At 38.2% G+C, this 23,123-nt stretch overlaps 1 protein-coding gene across 3 annotated transcripts in view; it reads right to left on the minus strand.

Annotated features, from left to right (window-relative positions):
• Positions 1-17,646, minus strand: part of BANK1 (B cell scaffold protein with ankyrin repeats 1) — a 322,048-nt gene extending 304,402 nt beyond the window's left edge. For 2 of the 3 annotated variants that reach the window (XM_046657599.1, XM_046657598.1), the window contains exon 1: positions 13,989-17,646. In XM_046657599.1, the coding sequence (XP_046513555.1) occupies positions 13,989-14,421 (433 nt within the window). In that variant the 5' untranslated portion in view covers positions 14,422-17,646. The remainder of the gene's footprint in view (positions 1-13,988) is intronic. The other variant, XM_046657600.1, reaches the window with a different exon arrangement.
• Between the last annotated feature and the right edge of the window lie 5,477 nt (positions 17,647-23,123).

A 23,123-nucleotide genomic window follows, 5' to 3' on the forward strand; every position in this document is an offset into this window, starting at 1 on the left:
CATCCAATGTTGAATTAGAGTGAAGATAAAAAGAAATAGAGCCATTCAGCTTGTCCCATCCCTATTTCACTTAAATACAGTCCCTAAGGGCTGAACCCACCTTTGTGTGTACCCTTTGAACCTAGAACAGGAGATGAAGGATTCATGTTTGAAGAATGAATGAAGGATAATTACTCTTGCATAAGACTACAGAGGCGTTAGTTCACTCTTTCTTAATGAACATTCTCAATCCCGAATGCCTAGAGAAAGCAATTTTAATTTCTGCAGTGTTTTCCTTTTAAGATAAGAGATGTTCAGTGAATTACCATTATGAGCCAATTATTCTTCTGAATAATTAACGTGATCCTCAATATACATAATGCCTCCTGGACATCAGAGAGGTTACAAGGCTTGCAAAAGGTGAAGGTCCCTTGGTGACTGAGCCAGGACTTGATCCAGTGCTATGAAAAAGTATTCCCTATGTTTAAAAACTAGTCAGTCTTTCTTTAGATTAGTTTAATAATCTTCTATGGAGGATTATCTAATCTTTTATCCAACAAATCATTGTGGATTTTCCTCTTTCTGTTTTCTTTTGTTTTTAATATTGTGCAATAGATTCATATGACAGAGAAAAACTGAAATATTTACTAATGACATGTCACCAAATAGCCATAAAATATAACTTTAAAGTGCATATACAAATATTAAATATATTAAAAATACAAAGCTAAACAAGTAAAACTATTAAAAGCAAACATAGAAAAATAAAAACTAGAGGAACACACAAGACAGTTTGTTCTACTGTTTTTTAAAGTCTGTTAAATATTTTCAATTACGTGCATGTATTCTTTAGAAAAAAGAATAATAAAACAAAATGAGTTAACCTTCTAGACATACATGGAGGATATTAAATTTCATTTGCTTTTAGATCCTAATCGTATTTTTCTATTTGCCCCAGCAGATATTTTAATTAGCTAAATATTGTAAGCTGTATTAAAAGGTTATAGAAATCTTAGTAAAAATAACTAAACTACTTATTATCAGATTAAAATTTAATTTAACATTGGGAAATGGCTTAAAGTTATCTTTGTGTAAAGGTTCTGTGAACTTTTAAGATTTCGTCATAATCAGAGGAAGCCCACCTGCAAACCAAACAACTGAAAGGGAAAGTCCGAACCAGGGCTGTTGGCTAAGAGCAGAGGACTCAGAGGATATTCAGAATTGGGCATTCAGAAATGACTATGCCTTTATTTGTCCTTTTTCATAAACTTAATTACCTATCCTAACATGACTCTTTGTACAAGTGGATCAGAAAGCATCCATTAACGTGCTTATCTCTGCTGAACAAATGCCAGAGGTTACCCCTTCCTTTACAGAGCATCCAATTTATGTGAGTAATAAAAGTCTGTCGTATTAATGTTGTTTTCTACATGGCCTGTTAAGTTAGTCAATCTCCAAGACATAAAATTCATTCTCTGTCTAAATTATTTGCATTTATATCAGTTGCTGTTGTTTTAGATAGAAAAATATTTCAGCAATAATTTATTTGGGTCACTCTTAATAGCGCATATGTTTGCTTCAAACATGTGTTTCATTGACAAACATTTCAAACAAGAAAGCATCTGCTTATGGCCATGCAGTCAAGTTGCTCTCAATTTTGGAATGTTTTGATGAATGAAATCCCAATATCTAAGCAATGTGAGGGCATTTACACAGCTTATGATTATCGATACAGTGGCAGGTTTACATAGTGTCGTAAGTGAAAATATCTGCAAAATTATTGGCTTGGTTGAGATGTACACATGCTATTTAAATGCCAACTGCACAAACACACTACAAAATATTCTTATGTTAGAACTCCCTAGGCACATTCCTAGTTCCATTTCATTCACACGCTTTACTTTCCCTAACAGATAATCACCTTCTGATTTTCCTCCTATTTTCTCTAGCACATCCCATAACCAAAGCTCCCATGTGAATGGTTGGAATTAACCATAAGAGAATTAAAGACACAGACAAATTGTGTGTGCCCTACTCAGCCTACCACTGCTATTTTCCCTCCTCTGAATCTCCTTCAGCTTCTATTCCTATTAGGAGCCTCCCTCCCTCTCACTCATTCAAAGTTTGGTCATCAGTAAAGGGTCAGAACTTTATTTATGCAATGGTATGAGTAGCACTGAGGAAAACATAGCTACAGGCAGGACTACCAATCTCTGGCTGAAAGAATCATCCTCTCAAGAACTATTTGCCAGTTAATAGGAATGATAACTTTGTGCAAAAGCACTTATTTCTGTACCACTGTTGAGATGACAATGCATCTCATGGTTAAATATATTTGTGAAACAACAGATTTGAGGAAATTGAAGATGCATTGTTCGTTGCAGAATTTCTCAGACAACTGGAATGTTCTGATATGCATATTCAAAATTTATTTCACCCCAGGATGCTTTTCCCCAAGAAACATATATGCTACAGAATACAATTTGGACAATACAGTACTAAAGGAATAAAGCCCCGGACTATGAGCTCAGATTGCCCAGGTATTGGCGATAAGGGACGACAAGTATAAGTCACCCTTTGTAATGTCCCACATGGCCGCTCACCTACTCACCTGTCAACAGCCATGACAACTATAAATTACAGAGTATCTACTACGCTGCAAGGATTACTAAATGTTCTTTTATCTTTTCATCATAAGACACAGAAAGGTGTTGTAACAGAGTTATCTGAGGTTATACAACCATCTTCTAAGTGATGCAGCTAGGTTTCAACTCAGAATGAGGAACTTACGGCTAGATTTTTACATGCATCAGATCAGAAAATTATTCTAAGGGGTCATATAATAAAGTACTACATATGAACATACTTCTTAATGAAATCTTCTATATTTTCCCAAGGAGAGGCAGAAATGAAATGTATGTTAATTGCTAACTTCTCAGCAGACTGGCCCTCACAAAATAGAAAAGCTGTCCCTTTATGTCCATAATTACAAATGCTTTCTAATCACCCATAGGTTACTCAGAACTAGGAATTTGCTTAGAGGGACCCTCAAAGATCTAGGTGAGACACTGTATAGATTTACACGTTTTAGGGAATACATTTCTCAGATAATTTAAGCAATTCTGAATATATCACTAAAGCTTTACCTATATAACTATAGCTACTATTATTTTTACATATATGATGATATTAGAAATATCTTTATCACAAAAATCAAGAGACTGAGTCAATTCCACTACGATCCAGTTTTTGTGTGTGTGTTTTTGTATGTGTGGTGAGGGCAGGGGGATGACACATGATATAATTGTGGACTAAGTCTCCTTCAAGAATAAAGAAATGAAAATTAATCACATTTTAATTTTAAAAAATATGATGTCTAAACAGAATTCTCAAAATGAGAAAAATGACCGTTATCCATTAACTATCTTCCTGAAGACAACACACAATTTCACACATAGTACCATATAGTTTGTTTTTATAACAGATCATCAGTTTCATCAAGTTCAATTTTTGTGAGTACCCAGAGAAACATATGTTTGAGAGATTAGAATGTTTAATACAGTGATGAGAAAAATTAAACTGGAGAACTGAAAGAACATTTCTATGAGGCTCTCAATCCTGAGTTGCATATGTATATGACACCAGAAGTACAGAGAATGAGCCATGTAAACACATTCCTTCTAATAAAAGTGAAAGTTGAACATTAGCTTACGCTGAAAGTACTATTTCCCATTTGACAGGCACCTGCTATGAATGCTCCAGGCACTTTGCAGACAGAATTACATTTAATCATCATGTTCCTATAAAATAGGTGTGCACCCATTTCAGATATGAAGAAAAAGGATCTTAGATAAGTAATCTACTCACTGTCACACAAAAAGTATGTGGCAGATCCCATATTTGAGTTGACATAGATAGATACAGATATCAGTATAGATAATTAACCCACGAATGCAAACACAACTTGGAGCCTTAGTTATCTTTTAAAATAACATTTATCAATGTTAATTTGGAATAATGCATAGGAAAACAGGTGACCCATTAGAAGATTATTTGACTGGTCTGTAACACAAATAAAAATCTTGAGATATTTTAAACTGTAATTCTATATGCACATGCAAAGATCTATCTTGAACTCCTTTAGAAAAAGCATTAATGGGTTTTTTTTCATTTTAACATCTTGTAAAGTTTAATACTAATAAAAAATTATATATTTTCCCTTCCAATAATTTCAATGCACAGGTCACAATTTCCAGTTCATGATTCAACAAACAAATTGCGTGATAAAACGCTACATGAAATGACATTTTAAATATAGAAAGCAGTATCTTGTTACATTTGTTCACAGAACCACATCAAGAAAGTTCAACCTTCATGTGGTTGTAACACGAACAAGTGGAAAGTTTCCAACTTCGTCATTTGACGTAAATAAACCAAGTTACTATATATTTCTTCTGAAACCTAGGACTTTTTATACACAGAATTTTCAACCCAAATTAACTCAATAGAAGATTTTTTTCCTGCTTTTTCTCCCCAAATCCCCCCAGTACATAGTTGTATATTTTAGTTGTGTGTCCTTCTAGTTGTGCCATGTGGGACACCTCCTCAAAGTGGCCTAAGGAGCAGTGCCACGTCCACACCCAGGACCCGAACGGGGGAAACCCTGGGCCGCCGAAGCGGAGCGCGGGAACTTAACCACTCAGCCACGGGGCCAGCCCCTCAATAGAAGATTTAATAGATTTAAATTTGATTCTTCCCAAATCAGTACACAGAGATACAGTGCTTAATGACAAAGATACATCAAGAAATGCATCATTAGGCGATTTCATTGTTGTGCAACCATGATAGTGTGTACTTACACAAACCTAGATAGCATAGCCTACTACACTACAACATACCTAGGCTGCATGGTATAGCCTATCGCTCCTAGGCTACAAACCTGTAGAGCACGTTACTGTACTGAATGCTGTAGGCAACTGTAACACAACGGTAAATATTTGTGCATCTACACACAGAAAAGGTATAGTACAAATATAGCATAAAAGATAAAAAATGGCACACCTGTATAGGGCACTTACCACGAATGGAGCTTGCAGGACTGTAAGTTGCTCTAGGTGTCAGTGAGTGAGTGGTGAGTGACATGAAGGCCTATGACATCACTGGACACTCCTGTAGACTTTATCCACACTGCACACTTAGACTAAATTATCACTATGAAAATACCTCCTGTGGTGGGCATGAGTGGACAGGGGTTCTATCCAAACTGTTGGAGGAATTACGAACTATGTCAGCATTTTATGAGAGTTATCTGGTAATATTTATTCAACAATATTTCATAAGGGAGAAATCAAATCTCTAATGGATTTTATTGGAATTTTTTTTCTGAGAGTTTAGAGCAGTGATACCCAACAAAAAATGTAATGCAAATAACAAATACAAGCCACATATGTAATTTTAGTTTTTTTAGCAGCCACATTACAACAAATAAAAATACATGGGGCCAGCCCCATGGCCAAGCGGTTAAGTTTGAGCACTCCAGTTCAGCGGCGCAGGGTTCACCAGTTCAGATCCTGGGTGCAGACCGACACAATGCTCATCAAGCCATGCTGTGGCGGCGTCCCACATAGAAGAACTAGAAGGACTTACAACTAGGACATGCAACTATGTACTGGGACTTTGGGGAGGAAAAAAAAAGAGGAAGATTGGCGACAGATAGTAGTTCAGGGCCAATTTTCCTCACCAAAAATACAGGAATACCTAGGAGATATTGTGGGTTTGGTTCCAGATCACTGGAATAAAGTGAGTATTACAATAAAGCAAGTCTTGAATTTTTGGGTTTTCCAGTGCACATAAAAGTTATGCTTACACTATACTGTAGTCTATTGAGTGTGCAATAGCATTATGCCTAAAAATAACAATATACACACCTCAATTAAAAACATTTTATTGCTAAAAAATGTTAACCATCATCTGAACCTTCAGCAAGTTGCAATCTTTTGCTGAAGAGTCTTACAAAAAACACAATGACTGTGAAGCACAACAAAACAAAGTGCAACAAAAAGAGGTATGTCTGCAAATAGGCAAAATTCATTATAATAACATTTTATTTAATCCAATAAATTCAATATATTTTCCACATATAATCAACATAAACTACTGAGAGATTTTATATTCTATTTTTTGTGCCAAGTCTTTGAAAACTAGTGTGTATTTTACATTTATAGCACATCTTAATTTAAACCAGCTCTGTTTCAAATGCTCAAGAGTCACATATCTAGTGGATAGCGTTGGGCAGCACAGTGTAGTGATTTTTGCCCATCACATATAGAAAGCATGTAAAGCTTCACTAATCTGATATCACAGACAAATCTGCATTCTACATCCTCATCAGGAAATATAATTTTGAGTTCGCTTTCATTTATTATCAAAATCTTGTACGAAACAATATATAGCAAGAATTGTCAAAATTTATAACTAAGTTATCAACCTGTTTGAATGTGTTTTTATTTAGCAACATTCAGTTTCTCAGACTCAGACAGGAAGAATATAGTTGAACAGACTTACTTAAAGGTGGAGTTTTATCAAGTGACTGTGACAGAAAAAGAGATGGATCAGGGAGTTGAAACATATGCACAGATATGATTGTAATAATGATGCATGGATTCCAATTTGGATAAAAAGGAAGGGATGATCAATAGAAAGAAAAGCTAAGGAATAATTTAGCACTGAACCAAAGTTTTCATAAGAAAAACTATAAACTATTTTCCATTGACATTCACGCTGAGAGAGAGAGGGAAAGAGAGAAAGGCACTCCAGAAACATGGAAGAAAAAAACGAAAGAAGGAAGGGAAACAATGAGACACAACACTTAAACACATGAGAAAATCCATTTAACATGTGTTCCTAATGGAATTTATGGAACTTGTCAATGAAAGTTTTCGTAGGAGAAAATCCCTTTTGGTGTGATGCCATCAGCTTTTGAGTACAATTAAACTGCTATAGTAGCACTCATCTTAAAACAAAAATAAAGATAAAATCCTTTCCTTGATGCCGCATCTCCTCCAGCTGCCACCATCTTTCTACTCTCCAGCATCTAAGCTTTCAAAAGGGTTGTCTACAAGGCGTCCACGTTCTCTTTTACCTTCCCCTTCAACTCATTCCAATTTGGCTTTTATCACCTCTACTAAAGCTATTTACTTCTGTCCCTAAGGTCATCCATAAGTTTCGTGATGCCAAATCTATTGGCTAAATTTCAGTCCTCAATATACCTAAACTACTGAAACAATTTGGGCCGGTTCACCACTGTTTTCTTCCTGAAATATTCTATTTTTGAATTCTTACCATTATACTCTTTTGCTTTCCTTCTTTTCTTTTTAGCCTCGCTCAATCACACTGGACAACTTCTCCTTCTATCGACACTTAAATGTTTGCTTTCCACTCGTCTCTATCCTGGGTCTTCTTTTCTTTCTATTCTAAATGCTTTCCTATGTTATCTTATTTACTCACGCATTTTAAATGCTATATTTTTCCCAATTTTGTATCTCCAGTCTGAAACACCTTTCTGAGCTCCAGATCATAATATCAAATTGCTTACTTTACACCTCTACCTGAATATTTCTGTTACCTCAAATATAACATTTCCAGAACTGAAATTTGGATGTTCTCTCATGCCCTCACAATTTCCTCCTGCTCCTTCAGTCTTTTCTATTGGAATAAATGACAACGTCATGATCCTCCCAGTTTTCCATGTCACAAACCTAAGAGTCATTCTTTTCATCTCTTTCCCCCTCAGGCTCTGTACGTACTATCTTACAAAAGGTATGTAAATAACAGTTCTGAATAAATCTGTCCACTTGTCCCTATATTTTACTGTTTGGTAAACTCCTAACAGTTCAACAATTCCCATGAGCCTTCTTCCAATCCATTGTAACAAGAATAGCTCAAGTGGTCTTCTAGAAACAAAAATCTAGTCATGTCATGCCTCTGTTTTAAAACTCTTCAATAGCTTCTCATAATACTTAGGGGATTTTTACACAGACTTATGCAATTTAGTTTCAGTTTACTTTCCCACCTTCTTCTTCCGCAACTCTCCCCCTTGCTAATTATAACACTCTGAGTGTAACCTTGTCAAATCTTGAAAAAGTTTTGTGATTCTGAATTTCATTCCTTCACCTACATCATTATATTTAATTGATCCCACTGAACTTCCTTAATTTGTGCCTATCTCTCCAGTTGAGCAAGAGCACATTGAATTCTGATCCTGTTTTCCAAAGTAATCATTTAATCCCATTATTAACTATCACCTGCAGCTCAATAAGGATATTATACTTTCTACTCTGTAACAAAAAAAATATGTTGATCAAGGACCAATCTTGGAAGTACAATACTTCTATTTTGCTTTAGACTAATACCAATCCACTGATATTGGATATAAAGTTTTCATAATGGTCTGTCAGTGATGTTATTTTTACTCATTTGCCAGCAAGATTGAGATAATAGCTAGTAAGTTATGCCACTTTTATACCTCCACTCCGTCTTTTATGAAAATAAACGTCAAAAGCATTCTCTCACTCTGTATGCCTCAATTTAAATATATTTTTAAAATTTGACAGAAACAGCATGCCATAAATTTTTCAGATAAAAACATCCTTTTAACATGAAGAAAACAGTTATAATTTTATAATTAGTATAATTTTACAACTACATAATTCAAAACTCTAAACTTCTTAATAGTGCTTAACTCTTAAAATGTTCATCTTTGAGTGAATAATTTCCTCATCAACTCTAGAGACTTCAATTTTAGAGAAAAAAATAACTGCATGGACTTTCTTCAAATTTCAGTAATAAAGCCAGAAAACTCCAAATATTCTTATGTGGAAACTCCTAGACTTACTCATAATGCACCCTATTCTCAGCGCATAAAAGCACTAGATCTAATTCCTAGATTAACTTTGAATGGAAGATGCATAACAGATATCTTTTCAACAATAACAACACTTTCTAAAAGAGAACAAGCTTATGGGAATAAGAGTGGCAGTGTTTGAGAAATAAAGGTACACTAGTCCAAACTCTTTTTTTCCTTCAAAAAAGAGAAATTCATTCAAACTAGCTCACGTAAAGAGAAAAGTCATTGTAAGGCTACCACAGACATCTCATGGACAGACAAGCTCAGATAAACAAGTGCAGGTAGGTCTTCTATGGCCTGGAAATGGAGAGTCAGAAATGAAGACTCCTCCCTCTGCCTTTCAGTCCTCTTCAATTCTCTCATCTCATCTTCTTTCTAACTATCCATCTTGCACATCAGTCAACTGGCTGTCATCCTCTATTGCATATCACATCAAACGGTGACCTTCCACTGACAAGGGTCTCATTATCTCTTGTTTGAAAGGAAAAGAGGGGCTTTGTTGAGTCCAACAAATCTGTAAAAGTCAGACAACAGGCACTATTAGCCATTAAGCCGCCAATGGGCTGGCTTCCTTTGAATCAAGTGCCTATTCTTGGCCCAAGAGAGTGTTTTGCAGAATCGGGATGATATAAGTTCTACCCATTTTACATGGTATAGACGGACAGGATATGATAAAGGAAGGGTCTCTGGCCTATAGATATGTGCCTGTAGTGAAAGGTCTAAACTTTTATTGAAAAGTGATATAAGAAAATTAAGGAATTACCTCATTAACTGAAACCAAGGTAGATTTTTGCCTCAGTTTTATCTCACTCATTTTGCCAATAGTGGCATAGTAGTTTACTAATTGTACTAAAAAAATGCAGTTGTCCCCTGAGACTTTTAAACTGTATCAATCTATTAAATGTAAATAAAATGTGATAGACCAATGTGGAAAATGTGTAAATCTTAGAGATTCTTCAGTCATAAGAAATCTTCTACAATTTGTCATTCCAGTGACATGATTTTATAGAATCATACCCTTTTGTGTTTCTCTACCTTCTAAAAAAGACATGGTGACTTAGAAGTTACAACTTTAACAGTTTAAAAAAGTTTTTGTATGAAATGAAAGAGCACAATGAATTATTAAATATTTTCATCTGATTATAGTGAACAATGCAACTTCTAGTCCAAAGTAGGTGCTAACCTTCTGATGCTCTCACTTATCGAGTACTGTGATATCCGTATGAATCCAAAATAGAAACACAATAAATGGCAGCTCTTAAGAGAAGGTCAAAATTTCAAGTGTTCTTGACACTATGTTACTCTTCTGAAAATTAGGCATGATCCCATGGGTAACTTGGAACAAAAAAGGAATGAGAATATTGATCCTGACAAAAGGATGAGGCTTAGTCCTTAGCGTGGATCATGACAAAAAATGAAGCATATAGTAAATGGAACTCAAAGTCAGAAACTGTTCTTGTACTTTTCAGTATGTCTTCCTTATAGGGTGGAACACATAAAAAAATGAAGAAATTGGAATTACTAATATGGAAAAGTGGTACAGGAGCTTAAAAGAAAGGAAAATATGACATGTAGTTAGTGTGATAAAACATAACTTACTTTAATGAACTGGATACAAAGGAAATCTTATAAAAGACCACAGGCGTTGATGAATTACTTCTCATGATTACAAAGGGAAGTAGTCTTTCTGGACTTTTTCAATGTGGAGCACTTGGAAACAACAAAGAAATTCTGCCCAGTGGTCTATGTCTAAAAGGCCCATTATTTTTCTCTGAGTGAAAAATAAATACAAGAGGGGATAATTCCACACAATATCTCATATTTTCACCACCTGGACTATTTCAATGTCTGCAGCAAAATTTAGATACCATTCTGTATATTTAAAACAGGAAAAAATTACAAGGCCATATAACAATTTATTCTAAAATAATAACTTCTGAAATGTTTGCTCTTCCTATGCTTATTTCATAACTGTCTCCAAAGTTACACTTAAGATATGCTATAATATATAAAGAAAGTAATAAAATAGTAACTGTAACGTAGATGATCAGGCAATAGCCATTTAAATTCTTAAAACACTATTTATATTTAGCAGGAATGATATTCTCTACTTAACCCTGGATTTTTTTTTAAGCCAGCAGTAAATATTTTGGTAAAATAGATTCGCCATCTTCTTATAATTTGATGAAGTATCCCACAGTTTTCAATTTGACGCTTAGTTTTTCACATGTATTTATATATATATTTTTAATTGAGTCACAAATGGTATTCTGTGATACGGGAAAATAAAACATGCTCTCATTTTGTCCTATTCAAGTCTCATTTTCTTCTTTCCTGTAACTGCTCTACTCTAACGCCCTTTTAACCAATCTATCCTTACTTCTTTTCACTGTGGATTCCTTCTTTCCTCCTCTCAGAACTATTAACCACAATATTTCTACAAGGATATGGCGGTGTCTTACTACAGGAAGCCATACTCTAATTTTTTTTCATGTGGGAGCTTGATGGCTTCATTCATTTAAGCTTTCCCCCATGTCAACATGAAGCAGTTTCTCAACAAGAACTCTACCTTTTATATGTAAATGTGACACTATTGACCAATGACCCAAGATTTAAAATAATAGCTACCATGTATTAAGCAATTACTATTTGCTGTGCCCCTCTGAAAAGCACTTCACATGCTTTTCCTCTTTTAATCTTCAAAACCACTCTTTCAAATAAATGTTAGTGTTTTCCCCGCTTTTTTAAAGTGGGCAAATGGAGATAATGACAGATTTAGTTATTTAGCCAAGACATAGAGTGGATAAGCAATGAAGCTTGACTGGCTATGAGGCAATCAGAGTCCAGAGGCCATCGTAAATAGGGCATGGTCACCTACAATATGTGTTCAGAGAGATGTACCAGAAAAGTGCCCTCTGCTTATCATAAGCAGAACACCAAATACACTGCTGTGGAAGCCTGAGCAATTAGATCTTAGAGAACTAGGCCATATTAACTATTCCATTTGGTATTCCACACTGGTAAAGTGAAAATGCCCTAAGACAGCTACCGCTCTTTAAAATCTCAGCAAAAATAACCTTATCAGGACATTTCCAGCTGATCTGAAGACAGCAAGTTTTACCAGCCACCAGAGTAGAACCAAGATACTCTCTTGGAAAGAGAAATCTAGGATGTTGTCTATGTTGGAAGACTGAAGTCAGAGTATAAAGCTTCAAACTTTCAAGAACTTCAAGGATGAGGAGAGACCTAAACAACCAGTGTTCCTCACAAGCTGCATATAAGCATGTAGCACACGGTGAGACGGGATAGGTGCTGTCTGCTTTTAAGCTAATAATTCAACTCTCTTCATAAGACGCATCAAATAATATTAATAAAAATACAAAAACTATGAAGTAGAGAATAATCTGTGCTTTAATAAACAAACACCCCTTACTGAAGGTAACAGTTAATATTAAATTTTAAAAACTTTCGTTTTGGGATACAGCAAAGGAAGAATTTCTCTTTTGGACATTGATGGACAGTATCTAGTTAAACATAAACCAGAAAATACAATGTAATCGGAATTTTCATCCACTGTGCATCATTCTTCCATCGTTGTAGTCCTGGCTATCACACCTTTCCTGCTTCCATTAAAGGACGTGGTGGATACTCACAGATTTCTGTGGTGGCAGGATCCACAGATGTCACTACAAGCACACCACACACAGACTGCTAGAAATATATTATCTGCAGAGGCATGATACGGTGTTTACTTAGATGGTGTTTACCAGTTTACACTCGTATTACTACACAACTCTTGCAGGGGGATAAAAGATTGTTGGTCAAGCGATGTGATCTTCAAATAATTATTACTTATCGGACCTCGGGTAAATCACTCCTTGGGTCTCAATTTTCTCTCCTCTGAAATGAAGCAGTTGGACTAACTGACCTTTAATGTGCTACATTAAGCTAAAGTCCCCGACGCTGTGGAGAAGCTCGCCTGAAGCAGAGAGAAGGGTCATACAAAACAGCTTTCCATTAATCAGAGGATTAATCCGAACCAGCTCCCTTAGAAGACTGCTCATATCTAGGAACGGACACGGGTTAACACAAAACGGCTCATTACAAGAAAAAGCTCATTGCTTTGGCCAAATAAGGAGGTAAGTGAAGCAAGTGTTAATATCTTATTGGGAAGGACCAAAGGAGATGGGGAAAACGCCCGAGGAGGAACAGAACTCAGAATGAAGAAGGAGTTGGTTCCCATCACTCCAGCGCCATTCCTAACGGCAAATGCCTCACAGTATCACTTGAGTACTAAGAGAAATAAAAGCCGTTTTCTAGCGAAACTGATCAATCTAGAAGTTTGAAACCAATCGCAGCCCATTCTGTTTGACTAAACTGCTAGGCTGAAAGCGCACCAGAGCTCGCCCGCCCAGGGCTCCGCGGGCGGCGCAGGCGCAGCGCGCACCCTCCCGACAGGGGTTCGCAGGCGGCCACATCCCGGCCCCGACGCCTCTGGTCACTTCCCGCTGCAAGTGAGAAGCAGTCTTCTAAAATTTACATGTTAAAAAAGGCACTAGGCAAGAAAAGCAGCTACAGCCAAAATTACATTACCCAAAAAGTGCTAGCAAGCTATAAGAAATTCTAGTCAGCAAATGAGAATTTCACTCGGATTTTCTTGTTGCATTTCTAACGGTGAACCCCTGCAGCAATCTCAATACCCAAGTGAAGGATTTTTTTAAAAAATCTCAAAACTAAACACTTTTTATAACCATTATAAAGTTCAGAAACGCTTCCCAAAGAACTGGAACAACCGATAGCAGCCCCTTCGACCTGTTCAACGCGCGTGCGCTCCGCCGCGCCGGGGGGCTCTCGGGCGCGTGCGCGAGCCGGCGCCGGCGCGCGCTCACGGACGCCGCGGGTTTACGCACAGCTTCACGCAGGCGCGTCGCCTGAACGTTCGTTCCGAGACGCCCGGAGAAGCCGGTAACCCCTGTCCCGGTGCTCTGGAAAGTTCCGGGGCTTGCGCGGCGGCGGGCAGCGGCGGTGTACCGTGAGCCGCCCTCCTCACGCCCGCCGCGCCGGCCCTGCGGGCCCCCGCCACCCCAGACACGCGACCACCCACCTGGGGGCGCTGGGCCGCAGGGGGAACGCGCCCGGCTCGCGCCCGGCCCACCCGGCGCCGCGGGCAGCATGGCGGCGGCGAAGACGGCGGCCTCTCCTCCGCCTGCCTCTCCTCCGCCGGCCTCCGCGCTGCCCTCCGCGGCCGCCCGGAAGCGCACCGGCCGGAAACGCGGCCGGGAGGCGCCGGAGGAAGCGAAACTGCCGGCTTTCTCGCCGCTTGGCGAGGCTGCCGGCGTCCCCAGCGCTGCCCGGCCCTGCGCCCGCCTCACCTCTTCCCCCGGAGGCCTCCCGGTGCGCTGCGTCCAGCCGCGGCCTCCAGCCCGCCGTCGCGTCGGGGCCAGGCCGCGCTCGAGGCGGCCGCGTGGACGGGCACCCATGACGGAGAGAGGGACGGGTGGGCGAGGACGTGCGGCCTCGTTGAAAAGAGGCTGCATGGCTCCGGGACGCTCTGGGCGACGCTCGTCAATTACGAACTGCTTTCAGATCCCACGTGAAATGTGTGTCCTGCTCTTGCTCCCGATCAGAAGTGGGCCCAGTACAAGTTAGCTGTGGATCTAAAGAGGTCCTCCAACGAGAGTTTTCCTTGTTTCTTTGCTTGAAAGACTGAGAAATACTCAGAATTTCCCTAGAGCCTTAAAGTAAATGTCCGTTCTTCCCTCAAGGATCACTAAATTAGAGATTTGCCTTTTGAAGTTGAAAATATCTTTGAAGATCAATTTGAAGATTTGCTAATAACTTGTGGTTTAAATGTCCCTATTCTCTTTTTAGGAAAAAAACCTGAAAGGAAAGCTTGTGTACTAACTCTCTCACAGTCTTTTTAAAGCATACCGTAAATAGAAGTATCAAAATGTTAACTTTTTTCACACAAGTGGATTTGTTTTCATACTTTGTAACATAAAGAAAACTTGGAGAAATATGTGAAATGTCAAGTCTTGAAACTTGAAGTATCTAAACTATTATAGTTTAAATATGTAAATAGTTTTAAACTTTATCTGCTTTCCAATAGTTCTTTAACCTCATTCTTCATTTTAGGTTGATCTTCTTTTTGGAAAGAATGGACTGAGAGATTTTTATCTAACATGAAATAATACATTGACCACTTGATTGCCTTCTCTAAATGCTTGTTTGCTAAGAGGCCTCAGTATAGTAGAGACAGAGGGTTTGGATTACAGGGTACATGTAAACTCGGTCGGTATTTTCAGAAATTCAGTGTTTAGGAAAGCGTAAGTCTTAAAGTAACGCCTTGGGGAACAATGTCCTAATTGATGCGTTTGCTAGTGTATATATATATATATATATTCTTCACAGAAGAGACTGACCAAGATTTTGAGGAGGAAGGAAGGAGCATAAACACTCCAGCTTAGGCTCCCGAGTTAAGTGTCCAAATCTTCAAAGGCATCCCAGTTTGTTCTATGGAAACACAACGCTCCCTCTTCTCCAGGCAAAACTTGGCTGATGAGGACGGTCTTCGATAGCAAATGGTACCTGAAACACACATGGAGCAGCCTTCCTGTAGGAAGATCCCTGCACGGGAAGCCGGGAGGCTGCGGGCGCCATCTTGACTCTCCGCCTTGCAGTCTGGGCACCAGGGGCAATTAGTATTTCTGAGCCTTGCCTAATCTCAGCTAAATGAGGAATCTGGAGTAATTATATTCAATCTCTGCCAGCTATACAGTTTTATCATTGTCTCCCCTAGTACATGTCGACTAAATAAGACGTGCAACACGTGAAAATTGAGTACATTTTCAGATGCTCACTTCCAGTATTTACATCAATATGATTCTGGTAAATGGAAAATTGGAAACAAAAATGTGTTTAAAATTAAAGACTGGCTTTAAAAAACTATTTAATAAGACTTTGTGTTAGAAAATCTTTAAAATCTTCTACTAAAGTTCAAAATTTACTCCAGGTTTCTATTTGTTTCAGGTACTGAATGAGAGCACAGTGCTTGTTTAAGAGTTATGAGGTAACATTTCAGCCCATTTACTTATTTATTCTTTTGTTTCATTACTGTTGCTGTTAACAGCTGTCCTGTTTTAAGTATTCTGTGTGCCAAGCACTGTGTTTTTTTCACAATGTTCATGTCATTGGTTCTCAAAACAACGTGGCTTTAAGCATATTTTACAAATGAGGAATCTGGGTTTTAAAAGTTTTAAGTGACAGAGCTGGAACGCAGTCCTAGATCTGACTGCGTAGCCTGCCATCTTCATGACAACCCTCCCTTTCTTTGAAGGCCACATAAAGTCATTGCTAAAGATTATGTGGACATCACAGGCCAGGTCATACCTACATGCATATCGAAAAATCGCTTTTGTTTTCCTACCCACATTCCTACAGAGCAGTAATCCCACAGAAATGAACATCGATATCCTTAAAACTAGGCCTGAACCACGCTCAGAATTCATGACGATGTTGGCGCTGTTTGGTTGAGGGTATGTAGCATTGTTTTCACAAGAGAGGAAAATGTGTGGCAATCACACACACATGCAGGGACCTAAGTCTTACATATGTTCTCTGCCCATGAATTTCTGAAAAGATACTACAGAAATGTTTTCACTCATTTCGGTCTTATTTCTCAGTGTCGGGCACATCTTTCATCACAGTTGACCTTGTTTCCCCCCTGCTTTCTCCCTTCAGGAAATGACACTGTCTGAAATGCTGGGTTATCTCTTGGTTCACATTTGTTCTCTGGGATGAGGCACTTAGTTGTTCTCACACTGAGATGCTTTTCAGTCAGAGTGGTCCCAGCAGCAAGTAATCACAGGTTTCTGATTTTACTTCTGTTACACAATGACAAAAAATGCTAGCCACAGTTGGTTTCGTGTTTCTCAATACATCAAACTGTTGGATCCATTGACTTCTTCCCGTGCATTCTTTCTCCTAGCGCCGTATTGACGGCTTCATTGTTATTATCCCACTCAGTGGAGGTGATCCGAGCCTCATGCTGACTCCGTGTTCTGATAAATGGACGGGTGAGGCTGTTTGCTGCTGCCCTGTTGCCGTTGCCATGGCTGATTCCTTGTGCCCTTTGCAGACTGGATGCTTTTGCTAATGCTGTTGGCTTAATTCTACTTTTAGATTCTGGATACCTTCAAAGAACAAAACTGGCGATTTCCTAAAACAGGAACCTATATAAAAGTGAGATAGTATTTGCTTCTTCATGGCTGTTTACTACTGGAGGATTTCCCTCTTGAGGAACACGTCCAGATCTTTAGACACTGAATTATATTATACTCATAGTGTGTCATTATACTTCTTATTTGCTAGCTCAAGACTAGACCAAATACCAGGAAGGTTTGAAGGAAATTCCTAGCAATAATACCTTTTGTGTTGTTGTTATTGAAAGGCTTTCTTCATTGTCTTATCCTTCCTCACATTTTAACTGAATCCTTTAATACTTATCTAACTGTGTAATGGGCCCCCTAAATATGTCCACATCTTAATCCCCATAAGCTGTGTCTATATTAACTTACATTACATGGAAGGTGGAGTTAAGTTAGGGATCTTGAAATGGGAAGAGTATCCTAGATCATCCAGGTAGGCCCAATGTAATCACAAGAGTACTTAGGTGGAGGTAGGAAAGTCAAAGAAGAGACATGATGAGGAAGCAGAGACTGGAGTAAAGTGCTTTGAATATGGCGGAAGGGGCCACAAGCCAATGAATGCAGGTGCCCTCTAGAAGCTGGAAAAGGCAAAAAAAAAAAAAGAAAAGAAAAATGGATTCTTCCTGCACAACCTCCAGAAGGAACCAGCCCTGCTGACACCTGACTTTAGCTCAGTGAGACTGAACTTGAACTTCTGACCTCCACAGCTGTAAGATAATAAATTTGTGTTGTTTTAAGACACTGAGTTTGTGGCAATTTGTTACAGCAGCAACAGGAAACTAACACATCAACTTATGGTGATAAATTGAGTGTTTGAGGAGATTCATAAATAAGGAAATTTGTTTATATTCTTCTAAATAAATGTATGTTAGAGAGTGTTCAATTCCCTTTACTGTTCATTTGCTGAGTCCCTATGGAGTGACACTTCCTTGCTAACTGGTGGTTGAGGTAGCTCTTTGGTATTCCTTCCTCCAGGGCTCTTTGCATTGTGTGCTTGCTTCCCTTCTGTAGTGACTGAGTAGATGTGCTGAGTCTTCTCTTTTCTGTTCATCTGAGGATGACTTTTGGAATTCATCAAGTTTGCTGCTGATGCTGTAGCTGACACCATCCCTCCTCCACGCCCCTGCCTGTGCTAACAAGTCAAAGTGGGTTTGCTGGAAAGGAGCCTGCTTGGTGGAGCTGCGTTTTAACAACCAATACGATAAAACATTTGAATGTCAAGAAATGTAGAAGTCTCCATTTCTTTTTTTGGTTGTTTTGGCTTTCTTTGTGAAAGCTGATGATTTGCTTCCATTTTTACCCTGTAATTATTGATTAGATTAGGGTTTAAGCCCCACTTTCTACCCAACTTATAATAATATTTTCCTTAATACATGACTTACCATGGGTCTCTCAAAATCTGAACCTGTTAGCTTCACTCCTCTACAAGATTGATAAAAGGAGACATTGCTCCTCATGTTTTCATTATTCACTTATTAATTCATTCAAAAGGAGTTTAGTAAGTGCTTACCATATGCAAGACACAGCGCTGGGCATTGGATATACAGTGATGAAAAGATGTGACCCTTGCTTCCAAAAACTCTGCCTTCTAGACATTCTCCTTCAGTTTTTGTGGAGAATTGTGTAAGATAAAGTACTAGTAAATGGTTTTATGGTAATTGAAAAATGTCTTTGGAACACTGGATGGATCAAGAATATTCTTGTAAATAATGTGATTGTTGGGCAGTTTCCTTTATAAATAAATGATAGTAATGAAACATTGAAATTGGGAGTATTTGGAACCAGAAAACAACACCAGGAAGTCGTTGGAGAAAAGTTTCAACAGGAAGAGAAGCAAAGATAATGTTTCGGCCAGTGGTGTAACTAGCTATTGTGCTTAGGGCAGGTTCTACGAATTGTGCCCCTTGACACGATCCAAGAAATGGAAGAGAATGTAGAAGGTATTTTCCACATCTACCACAAGTTTCCTAGGGTAGTGAGTAGCCTGTTAACAGTTTAGAAGAAAAGAAAATGCTGGCATTTATTTGAGGCAAGTGAAGTAAGTTTCCTTCTAAAGTCCAGATCATGTTGTATTACGACAGGAAAAGCAAAAGTCATTGCAGTCGATGTCTGAAACACTCATTCAGAGAAGAAAAAAGTTAGCCTAGTGGACTTTTTAAGAAGAGCTTAAAAAAGGGAATAACAGAAAGTGACATTTTATGGTGAAAATTCTCACTAAAAGACTGAGTTTTCATTTTCCAAAAGCAAATAACAGAAATTTTTCTAACATGAAACCAATACCCAGAGAACACTGTCTCCTGCAGATCTTCTGAGAGTTCATTGTGCTCCTTCCCTCTGGCTAGATTAGAGTGCATTCCCCACCTTTTGAGAGACCAGCTCTGCGGTACCAATTTGTCTTTTTAAGAGGACAACCATGGAGGATTTCTGCTGTCCTGGTGAGTGGTCTGTGAGATTTCAGGATTGAGGGCTCTCATTGACATAGACGCTACGTTCTGTTGCAATACCTCATATAGACCTCATTGATCCTGAGCTTTTGAGGAATGCTAGAGGAAATCTCTGGCCATACGGATTGGGATAACTGAAAGATATTTCTTCATGAAGATCTTCTGGAATCAAAAGCATCATGTATGCTTTTGAAGGAAAGAGAAGACATTATTCAGGAGGGATTTCTTTGTGAGTCTAGGTCAAATATACATGGGAGAGGGATATTTCAAACTATATTGAGAACAGATAAGAGTTTAAGTCATGGGAATAGCTACTTCCTGGGAGGTAGATCGAATAGCTGCGAAAACAGAGGAAGGAAGAGGTGCAGTGACTTTGTCTGATGGCTAGAGATGGGAGTGGGTGGGAGAGCACTTTAAAACATTTTTCTGAGGGATCTAAGGACTACATTTAATCCTGTGAGTGCCACTGAAAGTATTTTGTATAGATTTTCTTACATTTGTTTCCTACTGAAGAAAGATCTGCTTTCAATTTTGGAAAAGACAATAATATTGAAAAGTAACTGAAATAGAAGAAAATAAATGTAAAAATTTAGGATTAAAAAGAAAAGTTATTTTTCCCTCTATAAATATTTACTGAGCATTTTCTGTGTGTATAATAATCTAATAATGGTATATCAAGGATGGACACTTCATGTGCTAAAATATATAATTCATAAAAAGCCATTAATACTATAATAAACAGAGTTAATAAAAATTAAGAATAAAAGAATTTTGTTTTAGAGACACAATGAATACTTGCCATGAAATAGCACTAATGAATTTGAAAAAAGTGAATTGGAAAACAATTATAATGGGTTATTTTCTAGTCATTCAACAATTATGTATTGAGTACCTACTATGTGTCATGGTTTCTATCCTTAGAGTGTTTCTCGTACGACGAAAGATCGTAATTGTAATGAAATAATTGCAATAGAGTATTCCAATGTTGTAATAGAGAAGGGACAATGTTCTTACAGAGCAGCCTGGGTCCTATAGGATGCTTGGCAGATTAGGAAGGCAGGGTATAGGGAGGCTTCCAGTGAGAGAAACCTCCCCTGAGGATCAATGATGCCCATGCCTGCCCAGTCTAACATAATGAAAATACAGTCTCTAAAGTAATCTTAATTCAGGAAAAGGCAAGTGCCCCTTGGTAAGCTGAAACTATTTTCACAAGTGAATTCCAACCTACACTGAAACAAACAAAAAATTATGATACATCAGTAGAACTACTGTAGTATAGAGCTAAATATGTCCCTTTATTTCCTAAATCTTTACTATAACTTATTCATTATTTTAATACCCTTAGCAAGTGGTAATCTGTTTTCAGTCTTCTTCTCTTCAAATTCTGATGGAAGTAACTGGACAGATAGTAACTGAATTGCTGATAGTTTCCCCTTTTATACCTTTCATACTTAGTAAAAACGGATCCAATTTCAGTGACTAACTGATACATTGCAACTGCTGTCTTGCCAGCCACTTCTTTTTTTTTTTAATCAGAAAGTTTGCCTTAGAGAAGAAAGAGAGAAGCTACATGTGAGGCAAGCGTATCGTTTTGATCACCCTTTGCAGAAGTAGGTATTACACAAGGGTCTGACGAGTTCCCTCCCACACCAGCATAGTCACTGAGAACAGTTGGACAGGAGTCCACCAGGATCCTTTCATTGCCAGGAGAGGCCTCCCTACCTAATTCCTATTCAGACACAAAGGGGACACAAAGAGATCCACTATCTGACGTGTCCAAATGACCTACAAATCACAGTACAAATTAGTTTGAGACTTGCAGCCACTTTGTGAATCTGAAGCAGGCTGGTTAGTGACCTCACGTACAGTGCAGGTTAACCCTGATTTAACCATTACAGATGTTTGTCAGAAACTAAAGGGGATCCACCTCATGGCCTGAAGAGTAGATTTGCCTGTAAATCTAAGATTCAATGATCTGAGTAGAATTGACTACATCCTCTTGTGCCCTTCCTATCTCCTGTACTTATTTTTATTTTTACCATAAAAACATTTATCTAGTTTATTCTTGTTGATTTAAATATAGCCTTCTCATACTAACGTGTAAGCCCTCAAGGGATCTTATTCATTTTTCTATCTTCTGGCCTATCATAGTTTCTAGTATAGAATAGATGACTGATGTGTAAAACTTTGTAAGTGTTTGTTGAATAAATTACTGTGAAAACTATTAGAAACACGAAATTGAAAAGAAAATTCCCAGATCTCAAAGAGCATTCAGTCTAATGAAGAAGAGAGATGGTAAACTCATGATAATTTAATTCACAGAGAAGTAAACCCTAAATAAAGGTGCAGAACAAATTGTTTAAGCCTAAAATGGAAGACGTGTTAACTATCATAAGGGAGTTTTCTGAGCAAAATAAGTTTTGGAGTTTGGTGCTTTAAGATTGGGGATTATTTCCACAGGTGAGTTATTTCTACAAAGAGATGAGGGAACAGCTGTGAATTATTTCTAAACTTTGAATTTGTATTATTGAAATAGCGTCACTGCTGGTAACGTTGTTTAAGGTTTTATCAAAAGTCCTATGTTAGCCTGAACTCTTTTGTATGCACATGACAGAAACCCAGCTCGAAGCAGGTCATGTGAAATGGGATATTTTTTTTTTTTTTTAAAGATTTTATTTTTTCCTTTTTCTCCCCAAAGCCCCCAGTACATAGTTGTATATTCTTCGTTGTGGATTCTTCTAGTTGTGATACATGGGATGCTGCCTCAGCGTGGCTTGATGAGCAGTGCCATGTCCGCGCCCAGGATTCGAACCAACGAAACACTGGGCCGCCTGCAGCGGAGCGCGCGAACTTAACCACTCGGCCACGGGGCCAGCCCCTGAAATGGGATATTTTAATGGATCATGTAACTAAACTGTGAGAAGGGAAGTGGTGTATGTACCTGTGCCTTGTGGAAACTGAAATAAAGGACTTGCTCTCTCTCCCTCCACTTCTTTCCTCTTATTCTGGAAAGCTCCCTTAAAAAGTTGAAAACATGTCCAGCTGAGGCAAACTGAGTAGGATTGAGAATTGCTCTCTCTGGTATCAAGTTTAGAGAATCACGAGGCACAAATGTTCATACTAGCATTATCCATAATAGTCAAAAAGTGGAAACAACCCAAGTGTCCATCAACTGATGAATGAATAAAAAATGTGGTATAACGTGCAATGGAATATTATCCTGCAATAAAAACGAATGAAGTGCCGTTACATGCTACAACCTGGAAACATTATGCCAAGTTAAAGAAGCTGGTCGCGAAAGACCGCATACTGTATCATTCTATTTATGCGAAATGTCCAGAATAGGCAAATCCTTAGGGACAGAAAGTGGATTAGTGATTGCTAAGGGCTGAGGGTTAGGGGAGGATGGAAAGTACTGCTAATGAGTTCACAGTTTCTTTATAGGGTCATAAAAATATTCTGAACTTAGTAGGGTTGATTGTGGGACTCTGTGAATATACTAATTATACACTTTAAATTACATATTTTAAAAGGATGGATTTTATGGTATGTGAATTATATCTCAATAAAACTATTATAAAAAACTAC

Source organism: Equus quagga, chromosome 3, assembly GCF_021613505.1.
Source record: "Equus quagga isolate Etosha38 chromosome 3, UCLA_HA_Equagga_1.0, whole genome shotgun sequence".
NCBI lineage: Eukaryota > Metazoa > Chordata > Mammalia > Perissodactyla > Equidae > Equus > Equus quagga.